The sequence below is a fragment of the Cajanus cajan genome, chromosome 1, assembly GCF_000230855.2.
Source record: "Cajanus cajan strain Asha chromosome 1, NIPB_CcT2T_4, whole genome shotgun sequence".
NCBI lineage: Eukaryota > Viridiplantae > Streptophyta > Magnoliopsida > Fabales > Fabaceae > Cajanus > Cajanus cajan.
In genome coordinates, this window is record NC_138517.1 from 74,711,058 (window position 1) to 74,738,972 (window position 27,915).

The window sequence follows — 27,915 nt, forward strand, 5'->3', positions numbered from 1 at the left end:
CAAGAAAAGCGCACTAAAGAGAATTAACAGAAAAAGTCAATAAAAGAAGAAAATAAATAGGAGATTTTTTTATAAATAAAAAATAAAAAAAAATGAAGTGTAATTAACAAAGAGGACAACTCGCTCAAACCTTTTTCCTTCATAATAGAACAAACAAGACGAAGAAGACAATTTTTGTAAACTAAAATTGTTAATAGAAAAAAAAATCACAGAAAAACAAAAAGAAAAATTATCTATAAAAACGAACGTAATCAATGAAGAGGACAAACATGCTCATACATTTTTTCTTCAGAGTTGAACAAACAGGGAAAAGGGTGAGCAGAAAAGTAGTTTCTGGCAACAAAGTTTCAATTGATAATAATTGAAATTGGGGAATTAATTAAACAGGGAAGAATATTAAAGAAGGAAAAGAGAAGAATATTTATTAATTAAGATTTAAGGGAGGTATAACTATCATTTGTCAATTATTTATTGTTAGCTCCTAAGTCCTTTGTCTCTATTTTTTGGCTAAAGGACTTGTGTGGTAGGATACCTCCAAAGGAAGGAAAATCACCTTTGGTGAAGTAGGTGTACCAACTGATGGGACAAGGGCAACTAGGATTAAGTTATCTTTCTTAAAACTGGAACTTCATCGCTATTTCACTTGTTAGTAATGTGAAATGATAGTTAGGAGTTGGCATTTAAACCACTACAGCAAATTGATATCAAGTTGGCAAAAAAAAAAAGAAGTTTAGTATTATTTTCAAGAATCAAGTTTCAATAGATGAAAAATCATCTGGTAGCACCAAAACTCAATATTTTTCCAAAACAATGACAATGGCTATGATATATGGTTGTTGTACCATGTAAAAGAACACATTCTAATTGTACCCAATTTTCTGCTTCAGGACTATGTACACAGATAATTCTCATCAAGTCAAATCACTCAATAGCAGTAACAAAATAAAAGCATGCACACAAGTGCCATTACTCATCAAATGAAGTAGGGACATCCACATGCCTCTCCACAAGGTCTTAGCATTCTACTCCACATTGTTTGAGCACTGGACCAGTTTGCTTGGGCAAGAAGGGATCAATCCTGACCCAAATCAAAGAGAAAATGGATGCTAGAAGGATTGACCACAAGATTACAATGGTAGGAGTCCTGTTTTGCTTTCCCATGAGACCTTTGAGGAAAGGGTATAAGTGAACAATGACCCAGAAGGCAAAAAACAACTTCCCAAACAAAGGTCCCCATGAACCATATCCATTGTTGATGGCACCAGAGACTCCAGCCACAACTCCAACGATGTTCAATATTATGAGAGTGGTTGGTGGGATCAGAAGAGTGGTCCACTTGAAGAGATACAGCTCTCCAAATTCAGTGTCTTCTGCTGCTTTTGCTGTGACAGTGAAGTTGGTATCTACTCCACCAAGAACTTTGAGAAGCCCTTGAAACACAGCAAAAAGGTGAGCAGAAACGCCTCCAATCACCCAAAACTGCTCATTGCGCCACAAGTCTTCTATGGTCACTCCACTCCATCGGAGCTCAAGCACACTAGTTAAAATGATGGAGATAAATAGAGCCATAAACCAAACGCTAGCAAGGTTGGTAAGCTGCACACAACAAAACTCATTCAGAATATGTGTATCTAACTACATTAGTAATCTCAAGAAATTTACAATTGTCTGGCACTTACTGTGGGGATGATGAATTTTCCAGTTAAGAGACACACGGCAGGAATTGTGCAGTATGCAAGCAGAGGGATGGAAGTGAATGGATAAACAATGGTGTTAGTGTAAGCCAATCTTTCTAGGTACTTCAGTTTTCCTCCATAGCCATACCACAAGGGGCAGTGTCGACTAAGGAAAATCTCAACAGAACCAAGAGCCCACCTTAGAACTTGGTGCAACCTATCTGATAGATTTATAGGAGCAGATCCTTTGAATGCTGCTCTCTTTGGCATGCAATACACTGATTTCCATCCTCTGCAGTGCATCTTAAATCCAGTCAAAATATCTTCTGTCACTGACCCATAAATCCATCCAATCTGTATTTGTAATCAAAACAAATTTGTCAAAAGGGATTGAAAGAGATATATTAATTAATCATGGAACTCTATGTTCCTTCTTTTATGTTGCAAGTGAATGTGTAATCAGTAATTGTAATAAAACGTATTAGCATATTTGATGTGCAAAGCATCAAGAAAATTCTAATGTATCATTGTTTTGAGATAATGGCTTTACCTCTTTGCCCCATTCGGTCTTCTCTTCATAGCCACAGCTTATAACATGAATCGCCTCCTTAACCAATGATTGGCTGTTTGTGCCTTCAGGAAGTCCTCCATTTTCCACCAATGTAGATGCAATGAAAACCGGTGACTGCCCGAATCGCTTCTCGAAGCTTTTCTGGGACATGAGAGATGATTTCTCAAGCTCATCATACCCTTCAAGCCCCTCTTCAATCTCCTCAAGATCAAACATGGACCCTGACCCTTTTCTAACATAGTCTTTTCCCATCATTTTCTTCTTCTTGTTCTTGGAGAAAACACTGAAGAGACCTTTTCCTGATTTCTTTTTAGACTTGGACTTTCTTGAACCACCACAGCAAAAGCAACACCATGATGGCCAGCAGTCACATGTCATCTTAGGCCTTTTCTCAGACACTGGTGGATCATAGCCATATAATGCCTGTCTATTGAACACAGTTCCAGTACCAACATATACTGGACCTTGAATCCCATCAAGTCCTTTCATATTGATCTATGATCAAAGCAACATTGAAGACAAAAGGTTCAAGATCAGTTTGATATAAAACTTGCACATATTTGTGGAGTTGGTGTTTAGAAGAATGGTACTTACATCAAAGAACACAGTGTTGCGATTAGCATATCTATCATGGCGATCAATACCATCAAATCTTTGTGGAAACTGAACATAACACAACTTCTTCCCAAGGTTGGGGTCCATTAGAAAGCACATAGCCTCTCTTACTGCCTTGCTGTTATTGATGTAGTGGTCACAATCCAGATTCAACATGAATGGTGCATTTGTAAGCACAGCAGAAACTCGAACCTTTGGATGATAGCCAACAAGAAAAGAGTTAGAAACAAGGTTGCTAATATCTTTGTCCTGCAGTAACTATACAATACAATGTTGAGATGCAAGCAAAGTCTCACATCATTCAAACAAGAGGATAGACATGGGCATACACATGATTATCTCCATTTGTAGAGAAACTTTTTGGGTGATATCTAAAAGTAAAATTGTGAAAGTTTAGTCCCAAAGCGAACAATATCTTACCAATGTGAAGACATGTATATATGTGTGGTAAACCCTGGTGCACAACATATAGTTTCAGGTTTTTTACTTACCAAAGCATTCATGGCACCAGCTTTCTTGTGGTGGGGATAGCCAGGACGTTTTTCACGTGAAATATACACAAGTCGCGGCAGTTCCTTGCCTTCCACGTCAAGTGCACCAGCACTTCCTAAATATACCTGCAAAGACAAGTCCATAACTCATGAGGCCTATCAGTTGATATTAGTTCGTCCTCTTATTAATTTCTTTGTTTTATTTTCACTAACTTGAATTTTCAATAAGAAATTGTAGTTTATATATTATTAATGTTTAATTTCATCTTAAAATCGATAGGCAATATATTCACATTGCATAAAATGCAAGGGGAATTCAAAGGCTATTCACATTGCAAGGTGTTTCCGTTTAGTTTTGTTTCTTAACGGCAAGATAATGAAAAGTACAAAAAGAGAAACAGGATGCAATAGACAAACCTGAATCATTCCTGGATGGTCACGAGTGTTGTTCCCAGGCCAAGGAGTTCCATCTTGCATCACCCACCCCTCCTCTGGTTTCTTCTGAGCCTTTGCCACCAAAGAATTAATTTTCACCTTAAACTCTTCGTACTCTCTCTGAAATGGAGAAACCACACAAGTATTACCACAAGCCTCTAATGCACATTGAGACTAGGAAAACATAAACAACTTGTCCTATATTTAAGTATATGCCCACCTTCATGGCCCTTCTTTCCTTGACAAAAGTTGGCTGGACCTTATCCTTCAAATAATCAATTTTTTGAGAGAAGTAAAACTCAGGAGCCCTTGGCTCTATGTTATACTTCTTGCAAAAGGGAACCCATCTTCTTGCAAACTCAGCAGTTTCTGCCAAAGAATCAAAGAGAAGCATAGAAGCACCATCATCTGAGACATAGCAGCTGACCTTGTCAACAGGATAGTCAACAGAAAGGATTGAAAGGACAGTGTTTGCTGTTATGATGGGAGGTTCCTTCAAAGGGTCAACAGTACTCACAAACACATCAACTGGGGCAAGTTGGTTTGGCTCCCCTTCGCGCTCAAACCTTAAGGACAAACGCTCCAAGTAGGTCTCACGTGTGATGGGGAACCACTTTGGGAACTGATCAAGAATCCATGACAGTGCAAACCATATCTCACATATCACTGAGATAAGCCACAAGGCAAATGCATCGTATGCTGGAGTTAAGATCCGAAAACGGAAGAAGAAACAAAGGATCACCAGCCTCATCACAATTACTATGCGATATGGATTGATTAAGCTTGAAGATATTGGAACCTTGCGCCACAATGGTTGTCTAGCTTCTGCCAAACTGTCACATGACAAAACAAGATTAGTTCCAGTTAAAATATTTTGTTTAGAAGAGCAATAGAAGAGATGACTTACAGGTAATCATCATCTTCACCTTGGTCTTCTTTTCCGTCTTCTTTATTTAAAAGACCTCTCTTTTCTTGCCTCACTTTCCACTTCTCTACTCTTTCTTGCCATTCTTCGTTGCTATAGAAATCTTTGTCCCCTTCAAAATCCTTGCCAGCAACTAAACAACAATAGACCAATATATAAACAAATAGTATAGAATATCAAAAAAAATAAAAAACATCCTTGTTGATAATTTGCAATTTGCTTATACTATGATCTGTCAAAAAATTGACTAGTTTCTTACCACTCCCAGCTGAAGAGAAAGCTTGACCATTGGGATGCAACTTCTCTTTATTGTAGTCCCCATTTTCCTGTAAAAATCACAACAGTCCATAGTCTCTTCGATCATTCACATTCAATTAATTGGCACAGCCACAATACTAATTGTCTCATTAGTTTTAGCCAAACCCCATTTGGTGGAAATACATAAAAGATTTTCAAGTTCCATTTCCACTTATTTTTGCAAGAGAAATTACCACATGATTAACATCATATTGCCGATCTAGATCTTCACGATGATTCTTAATCTGAAACTCATCATCAAAATCATCTGCATCAGAGTTCTCATCCTCATCCCCAACCACTCTAGGACAACCTGCCCAGAAGCCACCATCAAAGTGTCAGATATTATAAGTACTAACATGCATTTCTTTTTTTGACTGATGGGAAAGATTGAAAAACAACATTAATGTTTGAATCTAGTATCTCAATTTTCACTACTAGACCAAGTCCTAATGATTCACTGTGATGCATTTATGTAAGAAACTACATCTAAGTTTTTTCCTAATACATTAAACTATAACACAAAACTTAGAGAGCTAAGAAGCTATATAACCTTTGTGACGTTTATAGCGTGTGTTGCATTGAGGACAGCACTGGTTTCCTTCACTCCTCTCATAGTCATAACATGGTCGACAAACAGGAAATCCACAGACATGACAAGCCACGAACCGCTCCCCATTTTCCTTGTATCCAATCTCATCACCACAAACTCGACATGTTTTTGATGAACCTTGACGGGTAGGAGCCTGATGCTGCAAACATGGAACATGTCAACATGTTACACATGATGTTGTGCAACATGAAATGAGAAGAAGGTGAAGATACTATACCTCATCAGAGTCACGTGAGAGATGAGAATGAGCACCGGTGATCAAGCCAGCCATGGAGTTGGTGGCCATGGCAAGGCAAAGTTACGGAGTGGGTGGGAAGAGTGGAAAAGGAGAAGATGTTTTTATAAGAAATGATGGGTTGAGAGTGAAAGATGAACATCAAGGTCGTGGTTGTGAGTGTGTACCAAACTGTGAGTTGGAGGGTCGTATGTGTGTGTTTGAGAGTTGAGACTCAAACTTAGAGTCTAAGAGACGTAACGTTAGGGAAGGAGCGATAGGTGTGAGGCCCTTTTCCTTTATTTTTGGATTGCTTGGACTCCAAGGAGAAATATCTATTCTGGTTCTTAGTACGTGACATGATCAATTAGATACATGTTTCATGTTTAATGTGTCACACGAGCTGGTTATTATGTCACGTCTCGGTTCATAATATTATTAAACAGAAAAGGCAAGAAAGACCAACAATGGAGGTGTTTTATCTAGTTCTTAATGATGCTACTACGCATTGCATACAAGGGAGTTGTAATGTCACATTTATTTATAGCTATAACAACCAAATGGAAAATGCTATTTGTAGGAGGAATGGGAAGAGTAGTTCAACATTTACATTCCACAACGAACATAGATGGAGGACCAAGTCTTGCAATTTGAATCCAAACTATTCACTAATGTGAGTCATTTTGTATTTTGTATTATGAATTGTAGTATATTTTAGATTTGATGTTTTCATTTTTTTTATTGGGAAATGTGATTTTTGCTGTGCATGTTCTAGAGTTGGAAATGCGACCCAAATCTTACCTACAACTCATTTTCTTTTATTTTCAATGATGGGCTTGCCAATGCCAACTTCAAACCCATATATTGAGGTCACATGTCATCTGTCAACCTTACTCTACTCAAATCCAATTCATAATTTGTTTCCCATACATTAATTAATACTCTTGTAATGCTGACACTTTCTATTTCTTCTGGTCCACAAAAGTGATGGCCCCTCTAAAAAGTTTGAAGTAGCCAACTTTTGAGCTTTATAGGACAAAAAATATATGCTGTAAAATCTTTTTATGTTATCATTTAATTACAAACTCTTTGAGTACAGTTAATTTATTAATTTTAATAACAATCACTATAAAAGTCACCTTAAAACTCATTTTTAATTAACACCGTAACGGAATTTCATGTTTAAGTTGAATACTGAATTCTGGTCTTTAATTAAAAGTTATAAATATCAAATCACCTGTGATAACCATCTATATATTAATACTGACATTGTATTTAAAAAAAAAATTCTTGTAAAAAATTTTCCAACTCTGACAGATATCTCATTGGTAACGTTTCTGATAGAAGAGTTTTTTTTTTGCTTTTTCAGTCTTGGTTAAGCATATATACACTCCTTTTTTCTATAAGTACATCTCCTTTAAAAAAAAAATAATTAAAATTTTAAAATATTTTAAATTTTTTGTTTTAAATTTTTTAATTTTACATCTATAACGTCTAATTTAGTATTTTTTTTTTCACATATCTTTTCTCCTTTTTTCAATTTTTACACGCACCCCTTTATTTTTCCTTCACCCCGCCTATTTTGGTAGCATGTGAAAATTGAAAGAGAAAAAAAAAAGTGTGTGAATAAGATGAAGAAAGTAGCAAATTGAAAGTTGAAAGTGTAAAATTAAATTTTTTAAAAAACATTATAATATTTTATAATTTTTTTTTTAAAAGAAGGAGGTGTATATATCATGAGCCTTCAGTCTTCTAGGGTGGTGACTAACATCTCATTGGGCTAGGATTTTCTGGTTTGGGCTTTTTTTTTTGTCTCATATCAATACATGAAAAAAAATAAATAAAAGAACTCTGTTGTATTTTCCTCATTGTTATTTGTACATCAATATGACAACAGAATTTGATCTATAAGAATAGTTAGTTTACTAAAAGTATAATTAATTGTTATTATTTTGTTAGGAATAATTGTTAACTCTAATATATACTATTATATATAAACAAAAAATTAAAAAATCTCATAACTGTTTTTTAGTCACTACTTTTACTAGACTATTATATCCTTAAAAATATTACAAACTTCTTAATTAGTTCTCTTCTTTTATATATTTTGTTGGTTTCTTCTGTGAATTAGTTTTATACTAAAGGAAGTTTTTTACTCAATTATTTATTCATTTTTTGTATTTTTTATCCATTTTTTGAAATCATTATTATATCATGTAACTACTTAAATCACTCTCTATTTTTATTTTATTTTTTAAATAGTTATATAGAGTCACTTAGTACCTCTTCCCTTGTAAATTATTAATATAAATAGAATATCTATATACTTGTGTGGTGTCTTTTTTAAATCAGTTCAATGAGATACTTATATGGAATTTCTAGCGTAATCCTCGAAATTTATAATATTTCCCACATAAAATGCTTTACTCGTATCTATTATCATCTTTTTTTTATATCGTTTTTAGAATTATATACTAAACTACTTTCAAACATTCAAATTTTTAGTTTTTTACATTCTCTCATCGCCATAAAACTCTTATTGGAGTTGCTGAATTTGCTCGTCTCTATTTTTCGTTCACATTTTTAAAATTGGTTAGTAAGTTAAAAAATGGCTTAATTTCTCCTAAAAAAATATTATTATCAAGTTTTTTTTGCTTATTTATTTATTATGAAATATTTCCAACTACAACATAATTTAATGAGAAGAGAATATATTTGTATAACAAATTGTATAATTAAGAGAGAAAAAAATAAAATATAATAAATGATGTGGTTGAGAGATATAAAAGAAAAATATTGTAAAAAAAGTTGTTGTACGAATTGTTATATGTTTATGACGTCTCTTTAAGAGTTTGGGGGTGAATTTCAATCAACAAGGTTTTGGTAAGAATGTTATTTAGTTTTTAAATTTGAGAAATGTTATTTGTACAATAACTAATATAAAAAAAAATTATACAACTAAGAAAGAGATCCAAAAAGAAAAAAAGAAGAGAAATACAAAATGACTTATATAAATTATAGTATGAGTAACATAACTATTTAAATGTGGTACAATCCACTTGACAATTCTTTGATTCAATCCTCATTCTTATAAAGAAAATACGTTTTAATTTTATTTCTCTCTTTATAATTGGCACTTTTATATTTATCAACACTTTGATGAATTAATATAGAGTTGATTCAACTTAATTAGTTATCTTGAATTTGAGTTCATAATATATAACTATATTAAATATTTTGAAAGAAAATCTTATTGTTCATAATGATTTTATCATATTCAAACAAAATTATCTCTAATAAAAAATATTCGTATGATCAGTTCTACTCCTTCAAAAATTTTAACCAAGATTCCATTTCTTTGGCTCCTTACCGTAGGAAGAAGAAATAAGAAATTTCACTTTGAAAGTTCTAGTTAATTTTACCTTCCATCAAGTCCTAATTAATGTTCCTTGAAGCTATTATATATTCTCAAGTAAAGAATTTGCTTGTTGAATGACTTGTACCAAAGTAAATCAGCCATCACAAGAAATTTCAAAATAGCAAAGATCGGTTATGCTTAGTTTCAATTTCAAACCTCTACACTTTCGCTGTTTCTTCCTAGAATTAATTTTTGTGATGTAAAGCTTCACATTCACATCTTAGACACTTGAAAATCATTAACCTGTTCCACTACGCCTCCTAGAAGTTCCTTGACACAATTTTGTACTAGTCATGATTATATTTTCCACTAATTAAATTATTGTTACTTCTTTTGGAAGTGTTATTAGAAAAAGAAAATGAAAAAAAAAAAATCATTCAATTATAACAGTGACAATAAAGAAAAGCATGTGTAAAGTGGCACATGTGCTTTGACCCATTGATGGCTTACAAGTCTTGATAATTAAACATGGTTGAATTCTCTTTGCCTAGCTAGTCATATTTAGACCCCAAAAACGTTATGAAATTCATTTTTTCTGTGGAAGAATTTTAGATGCATATTAAGTTCAATAGAGCAGTTGTATAACGTAATGTTAAATTTGCCAAATTTTTTTAATTAGGACAATTTTGGTAAAGAAAAAGAGTATCGTCCATCCAAGATTTGTGCACCTCATGTTCATAAAGTCAATGTGGTTAACTACACGTAAATATATGATTAATTTTGCTTTATAAATACTTAAAAACAAATTAACATAATTTCGCGTAATTAATATTATTGATATGATTAATAGTATCATGAAGTTATTTGAAAAAGAATGTTAATACGTACGAAATGATCTCTTCGTAAATATGCATGAAATTCGTGTTTTCTGTCTAATTGAATTTTACACATTCTTAATTTTTTTATTTAAAAAATATTGTAAAAAAGTTATTGGCCCACGTAAAAATTCATGTATTTCGTACTGTATTTCATTCATACCAAATAGCACTGCGGGTTATAAAATGTCAAATAATGGATAGTTTTGGCTATAGTTAATAGTGTTATAGGATTATTAATTGTCATATGATTTACTATGTGTAAAAATTAGTTAATTTTGTCAGATTATTAATAAATAACCTGTTATAAAAATCAATATCAAACCATAAATTGTGATATAAAAGCTATAGATAAGAAAGAGAGAAAAAAATATAGAAGGACAACATAAAAGAGAGAGTAATAATTAAGGTGAAATATAAATAATAATTATAGACATCTACTATTAAATATTCATAACATAAATATGATTATATATAACTATTAACCAGTGGTTAATTGCAGTGTGAAGTTATTGAAATGTGGTCCATTTGTCTCGTAAGTGGTTAATATGATATCATGTTATTAAAATATCTGATAATAAGTACCTTGGCATTATAAGTTGTCCATCAATAATTATTATATTATTATATTCATTTATTTTTAAGTGAAATAAAATTAATTACACATTAATTTATACATAGTTAATCATTATTTTAGAAGAAAGTAAGGTAACAATAATAATTATTAATACGTTTCATATCATTAAAATAAAAAAAATAAAATTTTTTTATAAAACACGTATATACTTTATTAGTTAAATACATTTTAGATAATGATTATAAACAAAATTATAAAATTAAAAGTTTAAAGTAAATAATAGCTTACAAATTGATATCAAAGTTTTATATTCATATTTATTAAAAGTCTTTTAATTGATGATTAAAAATAAAATTCAAATAATAATAAAATATAACTCTTCTCTTAATATAAATAAATTCTCTCAAAAAATACACAAACATAACTCTAACAAGAATCTCACATTAATCAATGCACTTTTGGTAATTATATTGAATTTAGAAAAAATTCAGAAATGGTAACATCTTCATTTTGACATTTGAAGAACGGCAAATTACTAACCGTATACTGATTAATTAATCCACCTCAATGACCTCATGGATCTGGTTAATCATTTTATTAATATTGGAAACTTATGTTATAAAAATGAAGTATTACAAAAGGTATGGAACCTCCGATAGGCTAGTATTCCCTTTGAACGGAAACTCATTTGATAGTGTTGTCGGCAAATTCTACAACAACTTGTTCGTGTGAAGTTCCTATATTAAATTTCACTCAGTTTTATATAAACAAACTGGAAAAAGTATGTCATCTATCGGTTCCATTTCATTCTATTACCGTATACTGTGTGGTTCAGTCAACCTAAATCTTCTAAATCTATAGCAATGTTTAGTATACGGGACTATGGTTTAATTATGTCGGTCCAAAGAAATAAATATAGCTCACAACCAAGGTATGCACAATTCCCTCTTGAGTCAAGAATCTAGACCAAACTTTTTGGCCACCACCTTCAAACCTTCTTCAACTTGCCCCACTTTGATCCACCGTGACAAAAACATTGGCATCCACTGCTTCATTTGTTTCAATCACAACACGATTCTCAGACACGTTCCTTAGAGCATGATTGGGGAAGGTGCTACCTGTGGAGCTTAAAGAGTACTGAACATTTTTTATAAGGTTAGGAAAAAGCAAAACATTGTTAAAATCAACGGTCCATGAGGTTCCATTCCCTTGCATGGATTTTTTTGCTACTGTGGCCTTTATATTCATCCCCCTTGCAATGTTTCTGTCAACAATAACTTGATCAATTTGTTGGAAAGGACCATTTGATTGGTCCAGCTGAACAATCTCAACCCCATGATTTGAACCTGAGAACATGTTATCAACAATATTAACACCATTCACCACCCCATTTTTGGACTTTAGGACAATGTTGGCATCACCAAGGAAGAAACTGCTAGAGATATGAAGTTGAACCGGGTCTTCTGCCACAATGCTAGTGAAATCCATGTAAGAATTCACAATCCAGGTTTGTGTCAAACCTGGTAGTTTCAAGTAAATTCCAGTGCCACCAAAGCCAGTGGCCTTATTGTAACAATGTACACCAGAAAAAGAATTGGCCTCACCAGTTACCATTATTCCAACTTCAGCAGAGAAAATTACAACATCTGTGACAACATTGTCATTTCCCTGGAGGTTTATTCCTGTGCCTGAGAAGTCTCTCTCATGTTTGTCCCCACCTGCAGTTATGTGCTGACCAAGGAAAGTGTTCCTAATGTAGGTTTCATGACCACTTTGGACTAAAATTCCATTGGTGGTGAAATGTGTGATGTAACAGTTGTCTATGTTGATCCTAAGTGAGTTTATGACTGAAATGCCTCCACCCCTGAAGCTTGAATCCAACAAGAGGTCCTTGAGAGTTATGAACTCAAAATTGTAGGATGATTTGTCTCCTCCATTGAAAGAGGTTGACAAATCAATGAGATAGCCATCTGATGGAAAACTATCTGAGGCTCTTATAGTTCCCCCATGTATCTGTTTTTCATCAAAATACAAACAAAAGTCAAATTGAGATGTCAAAAGTTTCGAGTTCTTTTGAATGCCTTGTTGAGTAAACAAATAGAAAGTGCAATTTGCCTTGACTTTTCTGAAATTTTGGATGTAATGAGTATTGGTTACAATTTATTAAAAAAAAAAAATCAATTCAGAAAAGAACAAAAAGTAGTGACAGAAAAGGAACGGTTGAAGAAGGAAAATGTTTTTCTACAATGTTAATATCAATAGTGTTATTTTCTTGGTCAGGTTAGACCAACTGCTTTACCATCATGACCAAAATATGGACCACCGGCCTCAAAAATTAAATTTGGCCCAGTGATAAAGTCTTACAATGGACTAACAAAGTGCCAATTGGAAAATAATAATGAACAATAACTTCGGAAGATAGTTTTCATATTGTACATTAACCAATACCTTAAATGATAGTTATTTGTCAGAAAAAGTTGTTCGTGAATAAAGTTAACATTAACAACTAGAACAGTTTCTGCAGGCATACCATAAGGTTTCCTACTCCTGAGGGCAACTTCAGTGACTGGCTGATCAAGTAATTTCCACCCTCAAGATTAATCTGGGGACCTCCAAGGTCTCTTATGCCTTGAATCAAATATCCTTTACTTGGTCCTTTAACTGCATCTGCTATGGCTTCAAGGAATGCTTCAGTGCTGTCTGAATTACCCGTTGGATCTGCACCATAAGATGTCACACTGTATACACGTGGCTTGTCCACATCCTGAATGACACAAAATATCAAACACTTGATATTTTCCCAGAAAAAAAAATGTACTAAGTATCCGTCTACATACAGGTTTAGAAATTTTTTTGAGAATTTCTCTACAAAAAAATAAAGAGTTTTATCCGGTAGAAGAACTCTCAAAGAACTCTTTTAAACTTGTATCTAAGCAGATTCGTGAGAAAGTATGTTCATAGTATTACCGGAGAGGGAGAAGGAGAAGGACTAAAGGAGGGTGATATAGAAGATGGTGCTGAAGCAATGGAATCATGTCTGGTTAGAGAGGTCTTAAATGACTGAAGTCTTCTTATTGCTTCGTGATAGTTGCCACTATAAATTGTCCTAGGAGGCAAAATCTCCTCATATGAACCAATTACAATGGAACAAGCCATCCCCAGAAACAAGGTCAAGACCAAAGATCTTGTTGCCATTGATGTTGGTGTTGGAGAGAGGTTTGAGGCACTGAGGTTAATGTGATCCTGTTGGGGAAAACCATTCTAGTTGTATGGCCATTTAAATAAGGTTAAGGGAAAGGCTAATGAGGGAGAGAAAGAACTGAAAGAAGGGTAATTAATAGGGAGACATGGAAAGAAGTGTGGGTAGCTAAGTTTTGATGAGAAAATGTGTAGGGACATTTTCATATTGGATCATACACATGACACCCCTTTGTCATTTGGACTATGATATTATTAGTGAAGGTTGTAGTTTAGTAGCCTTTTTCCTTGAAAGGTTTTCTCATTTTCCCTCACCTCACAGAAAAGTAAGCACTTACCAACTTCTTACTTTTGGGACCTTTTCTAGTTTGATGTTGTGCACAAGGTATTTTGGAATTGGAAGAAAGCACACCTGTACGTGATGATCTTAAATTATATTGTGGAATTATTGGGTAGAGGGGGTCCACCATACAAGTCCTGTGGAGACAAGGTTTATGAGTTTGGTTGATTCATCATGGTAAAATTGGGAAAAATAATAGTGTGTTAGGTATGTATTTATCGCTTAGAGTGTAAAATTAGGAAAAATAAGAAATGGCCATTGGCGGTCCATTAAACTTCAGCACATTTTCTAAAACTTGTGTCAATGGGGTAGAGAATGTAAATGGGTTACCAAGAAAGCAGGTTAAATGTTAGAAATTCAGCATTTCATTATTCATTAACATGAGAAACCCTACAAGGAACTTAACACTAAATCTAATTTAAAATTATTAATCTTGTGAGTCATTCTTATTTATATCAACTGTCATGTGTTCTATAATGTAGAAGTATATAAAACTTTTGAGTTCATAAAAAATTAAAGATTAACAAAGAAACAATTAAACATTCTTTACCAATTCCCAATATTAAACCATATCAGCATTCTCATTACCATGTTGGTTTTACGCGTGTATATATGATTTGTACATTGCTGAGGTGAGCATTAAGCACGTGTAGTGAGTTATATGCGACAAAGTATTTTTGACGTCAAGTATCACAGATTCACAATGCAGTTAACAACAACACAACCCCGAAATATCCGTATATGAAATTTAAACCATGTAAAAATGGTATCTTTCAGTGCAGCTATTTATTCTTTGAGACAATCAGATATATACACGAGATTTCCTATCATTTCTCTTTGAGACTCCGCCTAACATAATAACCAAATTGATACGTGCCTATCAATCATCAAACAAATACTGATTTGTCTACCAATCCTATAAAAAATTCATCAAATATCTCAGCAAGTACATTATTTACATGGCTATTAGTGGCGTGTAATAAATCAGATTAATTTTACTAAGCAGAGATCATTGCAAAAACCATTATTGGCGGTCCATTAATAAATTGGCCAACTTAAAAACCATTAATTCTTAATGACTTCCGTGTGATGAAGGGTATTTTGATGAATTAAGGTAAGACACCAACTTTCTGTACAAATTTGTGCTTACTGTCGTTAGCTCTTGATTGTGAAGTTGGTAGATTATACATATTAGAAGTGGTATATATATGTAGTATTTTTTTTCTTAAAAATCTAGGTGAGTTATTTTCGAAGTCCCACTAGGTCAAGACATACCTTAACACTAAGCAAGAGTTACATAATCAAATAGATTGGAATAGTTAAAAATTTGGAGATGTAAATTCAATCTCATTACGACCATTTTTACGACTATCTTTGTAATTATTTTTATCTCTTTATCACAAAAAATTTTACAATAATCAAAGTCATATTTTTTGGAATATGAATTCATTGATTAGCATCGATCTACACCAACCATGGATGAAGGAATTAAGATGTATGAAGCAGGGATATACCAATTTGCTCACCTTAACATAACAATAACATTCTTTTCCAAAATTTGACCGGTTATCACCGGTAAACATTCGGCTCCGTCTTTTACACGGTCATGGGATCGTTGTGGCTGCCGCCTGAAGAGTGCCGGCTCTAGGACTAACCGCCTCTATGCACTCAATTCTCACATTCTTTATATTATTTTATAAAATACATTCATTTTCTATTTTCTTTAACCAAAATTAAACATCGTATAAATATTTTGTATTAGTAACATATAATAATAATAAAAATTAGACGTTATGGGGCCGAATACCGTACTCGTGTCATGGTTGAAAATTGAGTATCAAACACAAGCATAACATGGACCTTTGTTACATGCATATTTTAATGAATGGTGAAAAATGATTACCAATAATTTTCAGCACGGCATCAACATTCAGAGAAACGCACTCGTGATGGCTAATTAGAATTGATTCAGAACTTCATTCTACATTTTTTATATACGTCATGCGATTCGTGGTCTAGAGGAAAATATGTAGTTTCTGTGTATGATCATAGAAGAGTTAACATGATGTGCTTAATCTTAGTGTATAGGTGAAAAATGACAAAGAGAAAGCATGAAGATTGTTTTCCTTAAATTTAGAGGACTGTTGCAAACAATCCGATCATGCTTTTGGGTACCTTTCGATTTAATTTGACGCAATGAGTTCTTTTGGAAGAGGCGTGAGACAGACCAAGTCTTAAAAACTTTGCAAATGTTTTTAATTAAGATGTTTCTTTGAAACCATTTTTTCTCTCTCTCTCGTGAATATGGGATTGGATATTCCCATCCAAAAGTGATACACGTTATTAATCTCCCAAGATATTAAAGTATATATTTAAGGGATTAATTAATATTTTTAGAATTGTTGAATACAACTACCATCATGTTTGGTTTTTCCATCAAACTTCTTCCTTCTCCTTTCTCATTTCTCTCATATTCTCCTTTACACATCTCATCTCACAAGGTTCGTTGGTGGGTAAGTAACCTGTGTCCTCCTTTCACATTTTAACAAAATCCTTTGTAGCACTCATTTCTATGAAAATATTTAAGTATGTTGTCTATTGCTTTTATTCTTTTTCTATAGTTTCCACATCTAATATTTGATTTCTTACTTCTCAACAGGTTTTCAAATATAGTTAATATCAAACAAGTTTTTTTTTTTCCTGATATGGTTCTTTAAACAATCTTTGTTGTTACTAGAGGAAATATTAATTCTCCACAAATTCTATAATAAAAAAATGTTTTATTTTGAATTGACTCCTAATGTGAATTTTTTTTTTTATTAAAACAAATTTTTCATCAAGGTTAAAGAACAAATATCGTTTATTCTCTTATTTTAGTGTTAATATTCTAACTTCAAGTCATTTACATTGTTAATTAGAAGGTATTATTTATTGTGATAATCAATGAGTTATTATCTTTATAAATTAGATATAAACCCGCGCGATGCGCGAATGAAAGAGAAATTATTTAAATTAAAAATATATTATTTTTTTAGTTAATATATAAATTTTATATATAATTTTTTAATAATGTAATATAATTTTGTTATTGTTTATTTACAACAAATAAATTTATTATTCTTTGTAATAGGGTTTATAAAGAAAAAATATTGTTATAAATATCTTTGATATTTATATTTATATAATATTTCATCTTTTTTTTTTTAGATTTAAATTCAAAAATATACAATTCAAGTAAATAATCTTTTAAAAAGTTCATAACTAAAGGTAATATATGCAGATAAATATTTTTTATAACTAAATTATAAAATAGTCTATTTCAACATTTTATCAAATTAATAAATTCATAATAAAAAATATATATATATATATTCATTATTTTTAAATGTGTAACTCATATACAATCTAATTGTTGAGAGGTTTTCAAAAAAAAATATTGTTATTTAAAATTAATATTAATAAAAAGTTTATTATTTTTCTTATTAATGAGCATAAATGTCAATTAATAATAATTATTAGGTTTTTGTAAAATAATTTTTTTAATATTGATTTATATTTCATATTAATATCAATATTAATTACTATCATATTTATTATTTTTTTGAAGGGGAGAATTTAATCAAATTAAATTTCTTAAATAGTAAATTAATGATGAAATATTTTAATCTACATTTAATATTAATTAATATTACTTCATTTCTATTTATAATTAAAATTAATTTGTTTGTAACTGAAAATTTGACAAAAACGAGAGAAGAAAAAAAAGGAAAAAAATTAGTCCGTTTCATTTTTGACAAAGATTGTCATGTGAAATGAAAAATAAATAAAGAGGAAGACAGATAGATTAGTTATAATGTAAATATATAATATAAAAGGTAGAGGAGAAAAAAAAAAGTAGTATATTTCATTTCTAACAAAATTTGTAAAATTAAACAAAGATGATAAGAGATAGATTAAATAGAACATAAATATATAATATAAAGGATATAGGAGGGGGGGAAAGAGAAAAAAGTAGTACATGATGAAATAAAAAGTAGACAGGAAAGAAATGAGAAGAGCAAAAAAAAAGAAGATATAAAACTTTAGAACCTTTTTGATGATCAAATAAAAATTAGACAATAGATAAATGAGAGTTAAATTAAATAGAATGCGAAAAAATGTAATATATAGAAAATAAAGGAAAAATATAATAGAAGATAGAAATTTAAAAAATTTACTACATAAAAAAATATGCTGACATAACAACATGTAAAATTAATTTTATAATAACGTGTCATCGTAGTAGAGTATGGCTCAGCTTTTATATATAAACAAATAGATGGTCATAATTTCAACTCTTAAACAATATAGGATTCTTTAGATTTAGCAAAACATTTATCTTTTATACTTATAATTTTAAATTTAATAAAAGATAAATATAAAAAGATCTAAGAAATAAAACCGAATTCACGTATTCTTACATTTTATACTTTTATTGGCATAAATTTTACTCTTATTATTTAGTCTCTATCATATATTTTTTTAAGTAATCCCTACAAATGGACGACAAACACCTAAAGCTATTAGTATTCAAAGCAAACATGACCCATTTATCGAAAAGGGCTTCGACTAGCCCACTTATATAATAAAAATAGTTTCGATGATATATAAACCTCCTGTTTTCGTTTTTAATAAATACACCATTGAATTTTAAAAAAAAAAATTATATTTTTCCTTATTTTTTTCAATTTTCATATGCACTCCTATTTTGGTAGGTAGTTTTAATTCTTTTAATTTTACATTACTTTCTTTCCTCTTTCTTTTTCTGTTTTCTTATTATTATCTCTTCTCTCACCGCTTTTAGTTTTCACACACATGTAAAACATAGAACTAGTTTTCAACAATATTATAGGTGTGTGTGGCTTTATCGATAATGTTGATTGTGTTTTTTTACATATTGTTCCGGAAAGTACTTTTTAAAAATATGTAAAAAAAAACAAAACAGGAAGATCTTTTTACAACACTAATTTCATTATCTCGCACAGTATTCTAAAATAGTGAAAATATTTTTTTTATAACACTAAATTTAATATTAAGGTTTTTGGAGGGGTGAAAGGAAAGAAAGTGTTAGAAAAAATATATATATAATTCGATAGAAACTATCAAAGAAATTGCATATACCTACAATGTTGTTAGGTACCAGTTCTATGGTCTGCTCTGGGTACATATGAAAAGGGGAAAGAGGTGAGCGAAGAGGAGAATAATATAAAAATTGAGAGAGTTAAAATTATTTACTAAAATAGGTGAGAAATTGGAGGAAGAAGAAATTGTGCTTATAAAAACTGAAAGAGAAAAAAAAAATGTGTGAAAAAGAAAAAGAAAAAGAAAATAGAAAATTGAAAGTTGGAGATATAAAATTAGAAAAAAAATTTAAAAAAATTATAAATATTTTTAATTTTTTAAAAAAAAATATAGGAGGTGTACTTATGAAAAAAAGAAGATGTATATAAAGATAATGTTTCTACTCCATAAAATATAGAAACTTTAGCCCCAAACATAGTTAATGGGCCTGACCTTTGGGCCCAATGATCCAATTACATCTTTAGCATACCAAGGTTTCAAGAAAAATGACCCAAAAAAAAAGTTCATCATTACAGAATTATTGCGCTATGTATTATGAAAAAGATGTAATAAAATAAGATAAATGATTCTGAGTTTATTTTTGAAATTATTTAAAACTGAATGAAATAGAATAAAATAATATAAGTTTTAATTTTTAATTATATATTTAAAATAAAATAAAAATAAAAAATATATTTTATTACATCTAATAATTTATATATTTAATTATTCTGAGTTTTTTTTTTTTCCTGATATGGTTCTTTAAACAATCTTTGTTGTTACTAGAGGAAATATTAATTCTCCACAAATTCTATAATAAAAAAATGTTTTATTTTGAATTGACTCCTAATGTGAATTTTTTTTTTATTAAAACAAATTTTTCATCAAGGTTAAAGAGCAAATATCGCTTATACTCTTATTTTAGTGTTAATATTCTAACTTCAAGTCATTTACATTGTTAATTTGAATCATTACATACAAGGTATTATTTGTTGTGATACTCAGTGAGTTATTATCATTATAAATTAGATATAAACCCGCGCGATGCACGAATGAAAGAGAAATTATTTAAATTAAAAAATATTATTTTGTTAGTTAATATATAAATTTTATATATAAATTTTTTAATAATGTAATATAAGTTTGTTATTTTTTATTTACAACAAATAAATTTATTATTCTGTGTAATAGGGTTTATAAAGAAAAAATATTATTATAAATATCTTTGATATTTATATTTATATAATATTTTATCCTTTATTTTTTTTTAGATTCAAATTCAAAAATATACGATTCAAGTAAATAATCTTTTAAAAAGTTCATAACTAAAGGTAATATATGCAGATAAATAATTTTATAACTAAATTATAAAATAGTCTATTTCAATATTTTATCAAATTAATAAATTGATAATAAAAAATATACATATATTCATTATTTTTAAATGTGTAACCCATATACAATCTAATTGTTGAGAGGTTTTCAAAAAAGACTATTGTTGTTTAAAATTAATATTAATAAAAAAGTTTATTATTTTTCTTATTAATGAGCATAAATGTCAATTAATAATAATTATTAGGTTTTTGTAAAAGGATTTTTAATAATGATTTATAATTCATATTAATATCAATATTAATTACTATCATATTTATTATTTTTTTGAAATGGAGAATTTAATCAAATTAAATTTCTTAAATAGTAAATTAATGATGAAATATTTTAATCTACATTTAATATTGATTAATATTACTTCATTTTTATTTATAATTAAAATTAATTTGTTTGTAACTGAAAATTTGACAAAAACGAGAGAAGAAAAAAAAGGAAAAAAATTAGTACGTTTCATTTTTGACACAGATTGTATGTGAAATGAAAAACAAATAAAGAGGATAACAGATAGATTAGTTATAATGTAAATAAATAATATAAAAGGTAGAGGAGAAAAAAAAAAGTAATATATTTCATTTCTAACAAAGATTGTAAAATTAAACAAAGAGGATAACAGATAGATTAAATAGAACATAAATATATAATATAAAAGATATAGGAGGGAAAATAAAGAGAAAAAAGTAGTACATGATGAAATAAAAATTAGACAGTAAAGAAATGAGAAGATGAAAAAAAAAAAAAGAAGATATAAAACTGTAGTACTTTTTTGATGATGAAATAAAAATTAGACAATAGAGAAATGAGAATTAAATTAAATAGAATGCGAAGAAATATAATATATAGAAAATAAAGGAAAAATATGATAGAAGATAGAAATTTAAAAAATTTGCCACATAAAAAAATATGCTGACATAACAACATGTATAATTAATTTTATAATAATGTATCATTGTAATAGAGTATAACTCAGCTTTTATATATAAATAGATAGATGGTCATAATTTCAACACTTAAACAATATAGGATTCTTTAGATTTAGCAAAACATTTATCTTTTATACTTATAATTTTAAATTTAATAAAAGATAAATATAAAAAAAAATCTAAGAAATAAAACCGAATTCACGTATGCTTACATTTTATACTTTTATTGGCATAAATTTTACTCTTATTATCTAGTCTCTATCGTATTTTTTTTAAGTAATCCTACAAATGGACGACAAACACCTAAAGCTATTAGTATTCAAAGCAAACATGACCCATTTATCGAAAAGGGCTTCGACTAGCCCACTTATATAATAAAAATAGTTTCGATGATATATAAACCTCCTGTTTTCGTTTTTAATAAATACACCATTGAATTTTAAATTTTTTTTTATATTTTTCCTTATTTTTTCAATTTTCATATGCACTCCTATTTTGGTAGGTAGTTTTAATTCTTTTAATTTTACATTACTTTCTTTCCTCTTTCTTTTTCTGTTTTCTTATTATTATCTCTTCTCTCACCGCTTTTAGTTTTCACACACATGTAAAACATAGAACTAGTTTTCAACAATATTATAGGTGTGTGTGGCTTTCTCGATAATGTTGATTGTGTTTTTTTACATATTGTTCCGGAAAGTACTTTTCAAAAATATGTAAAAAAAACAAAACAGGAAGATCTTTTTAGAACACTAATTTCATTATCTCGCACAATATTCTAAAATAGTGAAAATATTTTTTTTATAACACTAAATTTAATTTTAAGGTTTTTGGAGGGGTGAAAGGAAAGAAAGTGTTAGAAAAAAAATATATATAATTCGATAGAAACTATCAAAGAAATTGCATATACCTACAATGTTGTTAGGTACCAGTTCTATGGTCTGCTCTGGGTACATATGAAAAGGGGAAAGAGGTGAGCGAAGAGGAGAATAATATAAAAATCGAGAGAGTTAAAATTACTTACTAAAATAGGTGAGAAATTGGAGGAAGAAGAAATTGTGCTTATGAAAACTGAAAGAGAAAAAAAAATGTATGAAAAAGAAAAAAAAAAAGAAAGTAGAAAATTGAAAGTTGGAAATATAAAATTAGAAAAAAAATTAAAAAAATTATAAATATTTTATAATTTTTTTAAAAAAAATAAAGGAGGTGTACTTATGAAAAAAAGAAGATGTATATATCATGAGCCAGAAAGATAATGTTTCTACTCCATTAAATATAGAAACTTTAGCCCCAAACATAGTTAATGGGCCTGACCTTTGGGCCCAATGATCCAATTACATCTAATTTTAGCATACCAAGGTTTCAAGAAAAATGACCCAAAAAAAAAAGTTCATCATTACAGAATTATTGCGCTATGTATTATGAAAAAGATGTAATAAAATAAGATAAATGATTCTGTTTATTTTTGAAATTATTTAAAACTGAATGAAATAGAATAAAATAATATAAGTTTTAATTTTTAATTATATTTAAAATAAAATAAAAATAAAAAATATATTTTATTACATCTAATAATTTTTATTTCCCTTCCTTTTGAAAATGTGAAACAAATTTAATATTGTTCCTTTATAATAAAAATTAATCAAAATATATTTTATTTATTATTAAACATCTAAATATAAAAACTACCATAGAGAAGCCTCAAAAGTACTTTGGCAAATGGATCCCAAATAAGAATTTAGAAGTAATGATTAATGGGCATAACAAATAAGAATTTAGAAGTAATGATTAATGGGCATAGAAGCCATTTTTGCTTCTTTAGTGTTTTTGGAACTGCTTAGAGTACACTCAAATTCTGCATTGGAGATCCACGTTAAAAGAAAAGGTTCGTATAACACATTAGTTTATGAATTTTAAAATCTTTGATATTATTATTTTTTTACTTGAATATGTTTTAGTCTCATAAATATGAATGTGTTAGTTTAATACATTAATCTCAACTTTTTTTAAAGAATCTTTAAAATATTACTGTATAAAATCTATTAATTAATATTTTTATTAGTAAAAATATCACATTAAATATAATTATCTCAATATATCACTTTCAGATATAATATCAGTGACCTAAAAAATTAAAATAAAATTTTAAAAATTATACAAACTAATAACGTTGAGAAAAAATTAACTTGATTTAAAAAAATAAAAAAATAAAAAAATATTTAATTCTTACTTTTTTCTGGCTGGCTGAGTTTGAATGTCTGATTTCATGAGTTGAATTATAGTCAGTATTTTAGAATCCGAGGTGCGACTAATTATATTGTAGATGAATATGTGGGAGTCCATCACTTTAAATGAAACCATGTCTTTATTTCTATGTCTCGACATGAATAAGGCTAAATACACCTTAGTATTCAAACCCAATCCAACTAAATTATATTTCAACCATTAGTTATTATAACAAAATGTATTTTAATAATATTAAATTATGACTAAATATTATTAATATATTTTTATCATATTTTATTATATATAAGATAAAATTTATATTATTAAACACTTTTAACTATATTTTATATATTAATAACAATATTTTTAAAAATATTATCAAAGTGGTATTTTATAATATTTTAATAATATTCATAAGATTTTATAAACATTATAAAATGATAATTAGATGGTACTGTATATCACTTATATTTTATGACTTTTGTCTACAATTTTTTTAAGATTCAAGTTATCCTAAGTTTATTTTTTTTAACACGAGATAATATTTTAAGTTAGTCACCACCAAATATAAATTACATATCAAAATTTATTTATTTCAAGTTTTACTTTATAATAATATATATTCTTTACGTGTAACGTGAGACTTCAATTTTGAAAAATAATTTGAGATGAAAAAAATATTATATATATATATATATATATATATATATATATATATATATATAAAAACTTAATTTTGAAAGACAATTATAAAAAATAATATTGAGATAAAAAAAATATTACTCTATTTATAATAATATTTTCTAAAAAAAATATTATAATAACTTATTAACTTAATCTATAATAATATTTTAATAAATATAACAGAAAATTATTATTAAAAATGTTAAATGTAGTAATAAGTTATTAGATTGGATTTGACAAAAAAGAAATATTACTTATCTAATTATAATTAAGTTGAATAATGAGTTATTAAGAATCTAATCAAATTTTTCTGAACTAACTTTACCTAAATTTAATAATAAAAATACTAATTATTTAATATACATGAGGTACGATACATAGAATTAAAAACATTATTATATTTCTAAAATAAAAGAGAAAACTAAATATTACAATAAAATTGAATTGAATCATTTTAAAAAATATAAATAATTCAATCTAATTATATTTAATTAGATTAAATCTTAAAATAGAATTATACCTAATTCAACCCAATGTGTTTACACTTCTATTATATCTATTATATAGAAATAAAAATATGGATCGGAAGACCAAAGTTAAATCCAAACTTTTAAAAAAATAAACTTAATCAAATAGGGCAGACTATAAAATTTGCGTAGCTATTTTATTTTATAAATATATTATTTTAATAAAATATCAATATATAATATACAATATTATATTGTCATAATAATGGAACATATAAAAAAAAGTTAATAATATTTACATATTTTTTATTTGTATAAATTATAATGATGACAATAAAATTCAAATATATATATATATATATATATATAGTATTATATATATATATATATATATATATATATATATTTGACATTTAAAAAATTTGTTAAGTGGGATAATAAAATATTCTATAACTTTATTGAAAAATATAATATATAATTTTTTAGAAAAATATATTTTTGTGAAAAAAAATCAAAATATTGATTAAATTACAATTGTCTCATAAATAGGATGACAATTTCTTATTTTTCTCTTTTTGTATGAGAAAATATTTAATGTGAGTTTATAATTTTTTCTGGCTTAATTATTTAATATTAAAGGAAAAAATGGTATAAATTAATAGGATAAAAATAATTATTTTATTTTCTTTATTATTTTTTTAAAAATTTCTACATTCATTTAAAACAAATATTTCATAAAAATAATGCCTATTTTTTTATAAGAGTTGTAACATTGTATGTCTTAGTAATTGTTGTTGATTTTATTGAATTTTTGTGGTGTTATATTGTTGTTAAATTATTGGGAAACTCTAGAATTTTTGAATTCCTTATGAGTTTTTAATTGTTTAGTGGTATCTCTCTTAGTAAAGGTCAAGTTTAACCTGTAGAGGAAGAGTATATAAAGTTCTTTATGAGACTTGAGTTTTATAAGTTCATTTCTTGAGAACCTTAGAGAAATAAACTTTATAGAGAGGATTTTCTGGAAAAAAAAATTTCTTCTTTCCAACCTCCTTAGTGTTGTAGAAGATTGTATAGAGATTGTTGAGTGGAGATTCAAGCTTGGAGAGCTTGAAATATGATTTTTGGGGATGTCAATGCAGAGTTGCTTAAGAATTATTCTTCTTCCTCTTTCTCTTGGATTCCGAGGTAAAGGAAGTCAAGAATTGAATTTCTATCGGATTCACTAAGTTATGGTGTTTGATTTCACAAAGAATTTATTTTGCAGATGATTTTGAATGGTTGTTCTTGTGTTGTAGGGGTTTTGTTGCCCTCGTGGAATATGAGATGAGAATTATGATTTTAAGTCTTTTAAGGATTTCATATTGAAATTCTAGTTGGTTTTCATATGCTTATGAAGTATATAGGTGATTTTTTGGTGTTGCATGTTGGGTATCTTTTGGTTTTCAGGTGGTTTGAGCCAATTTTGTAAATATGCTAAGTGCAAAATTTATATTCCATCAAGTGTGCCTTCATGGTATTGAGTGTGCTTTTAATTAGAGGTTCTATGTCTTACTCACATCAAGCCAAATTGGTGGCATCAAGTGTAAGGAGACAGAATTATCTCGAGTTGAAATGGAATCGACGTGGCGTAAATGGTGTCAAGCGTGAGGTGTGAGACTTGACTCTACCATGAGTCTTCTCCAAAACCTTAATTGATGTGGTATGTGGGCCAAGTTGGGATACCAACTACAAGCGACCGCTATTGATTGAAATATGGGCAAAATCGATGCATACATGTATACAACGACCAAATGAGAGTAAAATACAAAGATGACAGTTTAAAATACTTAACTAAGTATTGGAATATCATATATTTGGAGGATAGTAGGCAAACTAATCGCATAGGTAGCTTAGTTATACTAGCCAATGTCATAGTAAGCTCACACCTAAGTTGTTCTATCCTAACAGGAATACTAGACTTCCTAGTGTAAGTGTCGACATCCAAGAAACTATGTTGTTAGGAATTGGTATTCCAATTGGCTATTGATCTAGTTGTATTGAAAAGATCGAGTTGTTGGTTCGGTAGGATCAAATTATTTAGATTGCTCACCTATGTTCTATGAGATCTTTTAATTGAAATGCGTAACAATGCATATAATTGATTTGTTGTGCATGTGCAATTATTGTGTTGAATCATGTGATGCATATGCCATGATGTTGTTGTGTTGTTGAAATTGAATAATATGTTGTTATGAGTTGATGTTTATGATATTCGTATGGTATGTTGAAGCATAATAAGTTTTATATGTGACATATTGAAGTTTGTATGCTTATATGGTAGTTGAATGAAGTTGAATTTAATTATTAAGTTGTTTTGAGTTGAGCACTATGTTATGGGTGTTGACAAGTTGCAAGTTGATATTATGTTGAGGTGAAATAAGTATTTTGTGTTGGTAGTGTAGTAGTTCTAAATTATATGTTGATATGTTGATTCTTTTAAAATGCTAGCCTCCTCTTGCATGTTTTAATATGGTTGGATTACAATGAGCATACTTGATATATGAGTAGAGTAGAGATAGATTACTATTGGAGCTCCTTTTGAGTCCATGTTGTTAGTAGTTTTGCTTGATTGATATCTAGGATTTCTTTCTTATCTAGTACATGACTACTGTATAGATATGTATATATTATATATGATTCAATAGTCGATATACTTTTATTTGTGTGTGTGTGTATATTTACTTGTATATTTAGGTATTACTAGTATGTTAATCCTACTCGATTGTAGTTCTGTATTCCTCCATTGATATTAGTTGTGTTTTAAATATAATGACCTAGTGGATCATTATAAGAGTAAATTTCTTTATTATTAAATATGTTTAAGTAAAAAATTGTGTGACAATTATTTTTATTCTTCTTAATATGAATCCTCTCCTACCAACACACAATATAACACATACAAGAT

General features: G+C 28.8%; 2 protein-coding genes and 1 long non-coding RNA gene across 3 annotated transcripts; 1 reads left to right on the forward strand and 2 right to left on the reverse strand.

Moving 5' to 3' along the window:
* Nucleotides 1-709: 709 nt before the first annotated feature.
* On the reverse strand, nucleotides 710-5,982 carry LOC109817464 (cellulose synthase A catalytic subunit 4 [UDP-forming]). Its single transcript, XM_020382710.3, has 12 exons — nucleotides 5,841-5,982; nucleotides 5,564-5,762; nucleotides 5,205-5,323; nucleotides 4,973-5,039; nucleotides 4,696-4,846; nucleotides 4,009-4,621; nucleotides 3,771-3,908; nucleotides 3,354-3,479; nucleotides 2,842-3,054; nucleotides 2,227-2,742; nucleotides 1,680-2,030; nucleotides 710-1,596 (listed from the first exon to the last, which is right to left on the reverse strand). Exons 1-12 carry the CDS (start codon nucleotides 5,907-5,909, stop codon nucleotides 1,015-1,017), a joined length of 3,144 nt encoding a protein of 1,047 aa, XP_020238299.1. The 5' UTR covers nucleotides 5,910-5,982; the 3' UTR covers nucleotides 710-1,014.
* A 145-nt stretch (nucleotides 5,983-6,127) lies between these two features.
* LOC145950806 (uncharacterized) lies at nucleotides 6,128-6,665 on the forward strand. Its single transcript, XR_014428656.1, has 2 exons — nucleotides 6,128-6,510; nucleotides 6,613-6,665. It is a non-coding gene; the product is annotated as an uncharacterized LOC145950806 (long non-coding RNA).
* Nucleotides 6,666-11,194: 4,529 nt separating this feature from the next.
* LOC109817467 (polygalacturonase QRT3) lies at nucleotides 11,195-14,171 on the reverse strand. Its single transcript, XM_020382714.3, has 3 exons — nucleotides 13,615-14,171; nucleotides 13,178-13,411; nucleotides 11,195-12,660 (listed from the first exon to the last, which is right to left on the reverse strand). The coding sequence occupies exons 1-3, from the start codon at nucleotides 13,840-13,842 to the stop codon at nucleotides 11,647-11,649; spliced, it is 1,476 nt and encodes a 491-aa protein (XP_020238303.1). The 5' UTR covers nucleotides 13,843-14,171; the 3' UTR covers nucleotides 11,195-11,646.
* Nucleotides 14,172-27,915: the final 13,744 nt, after the last annotated feature.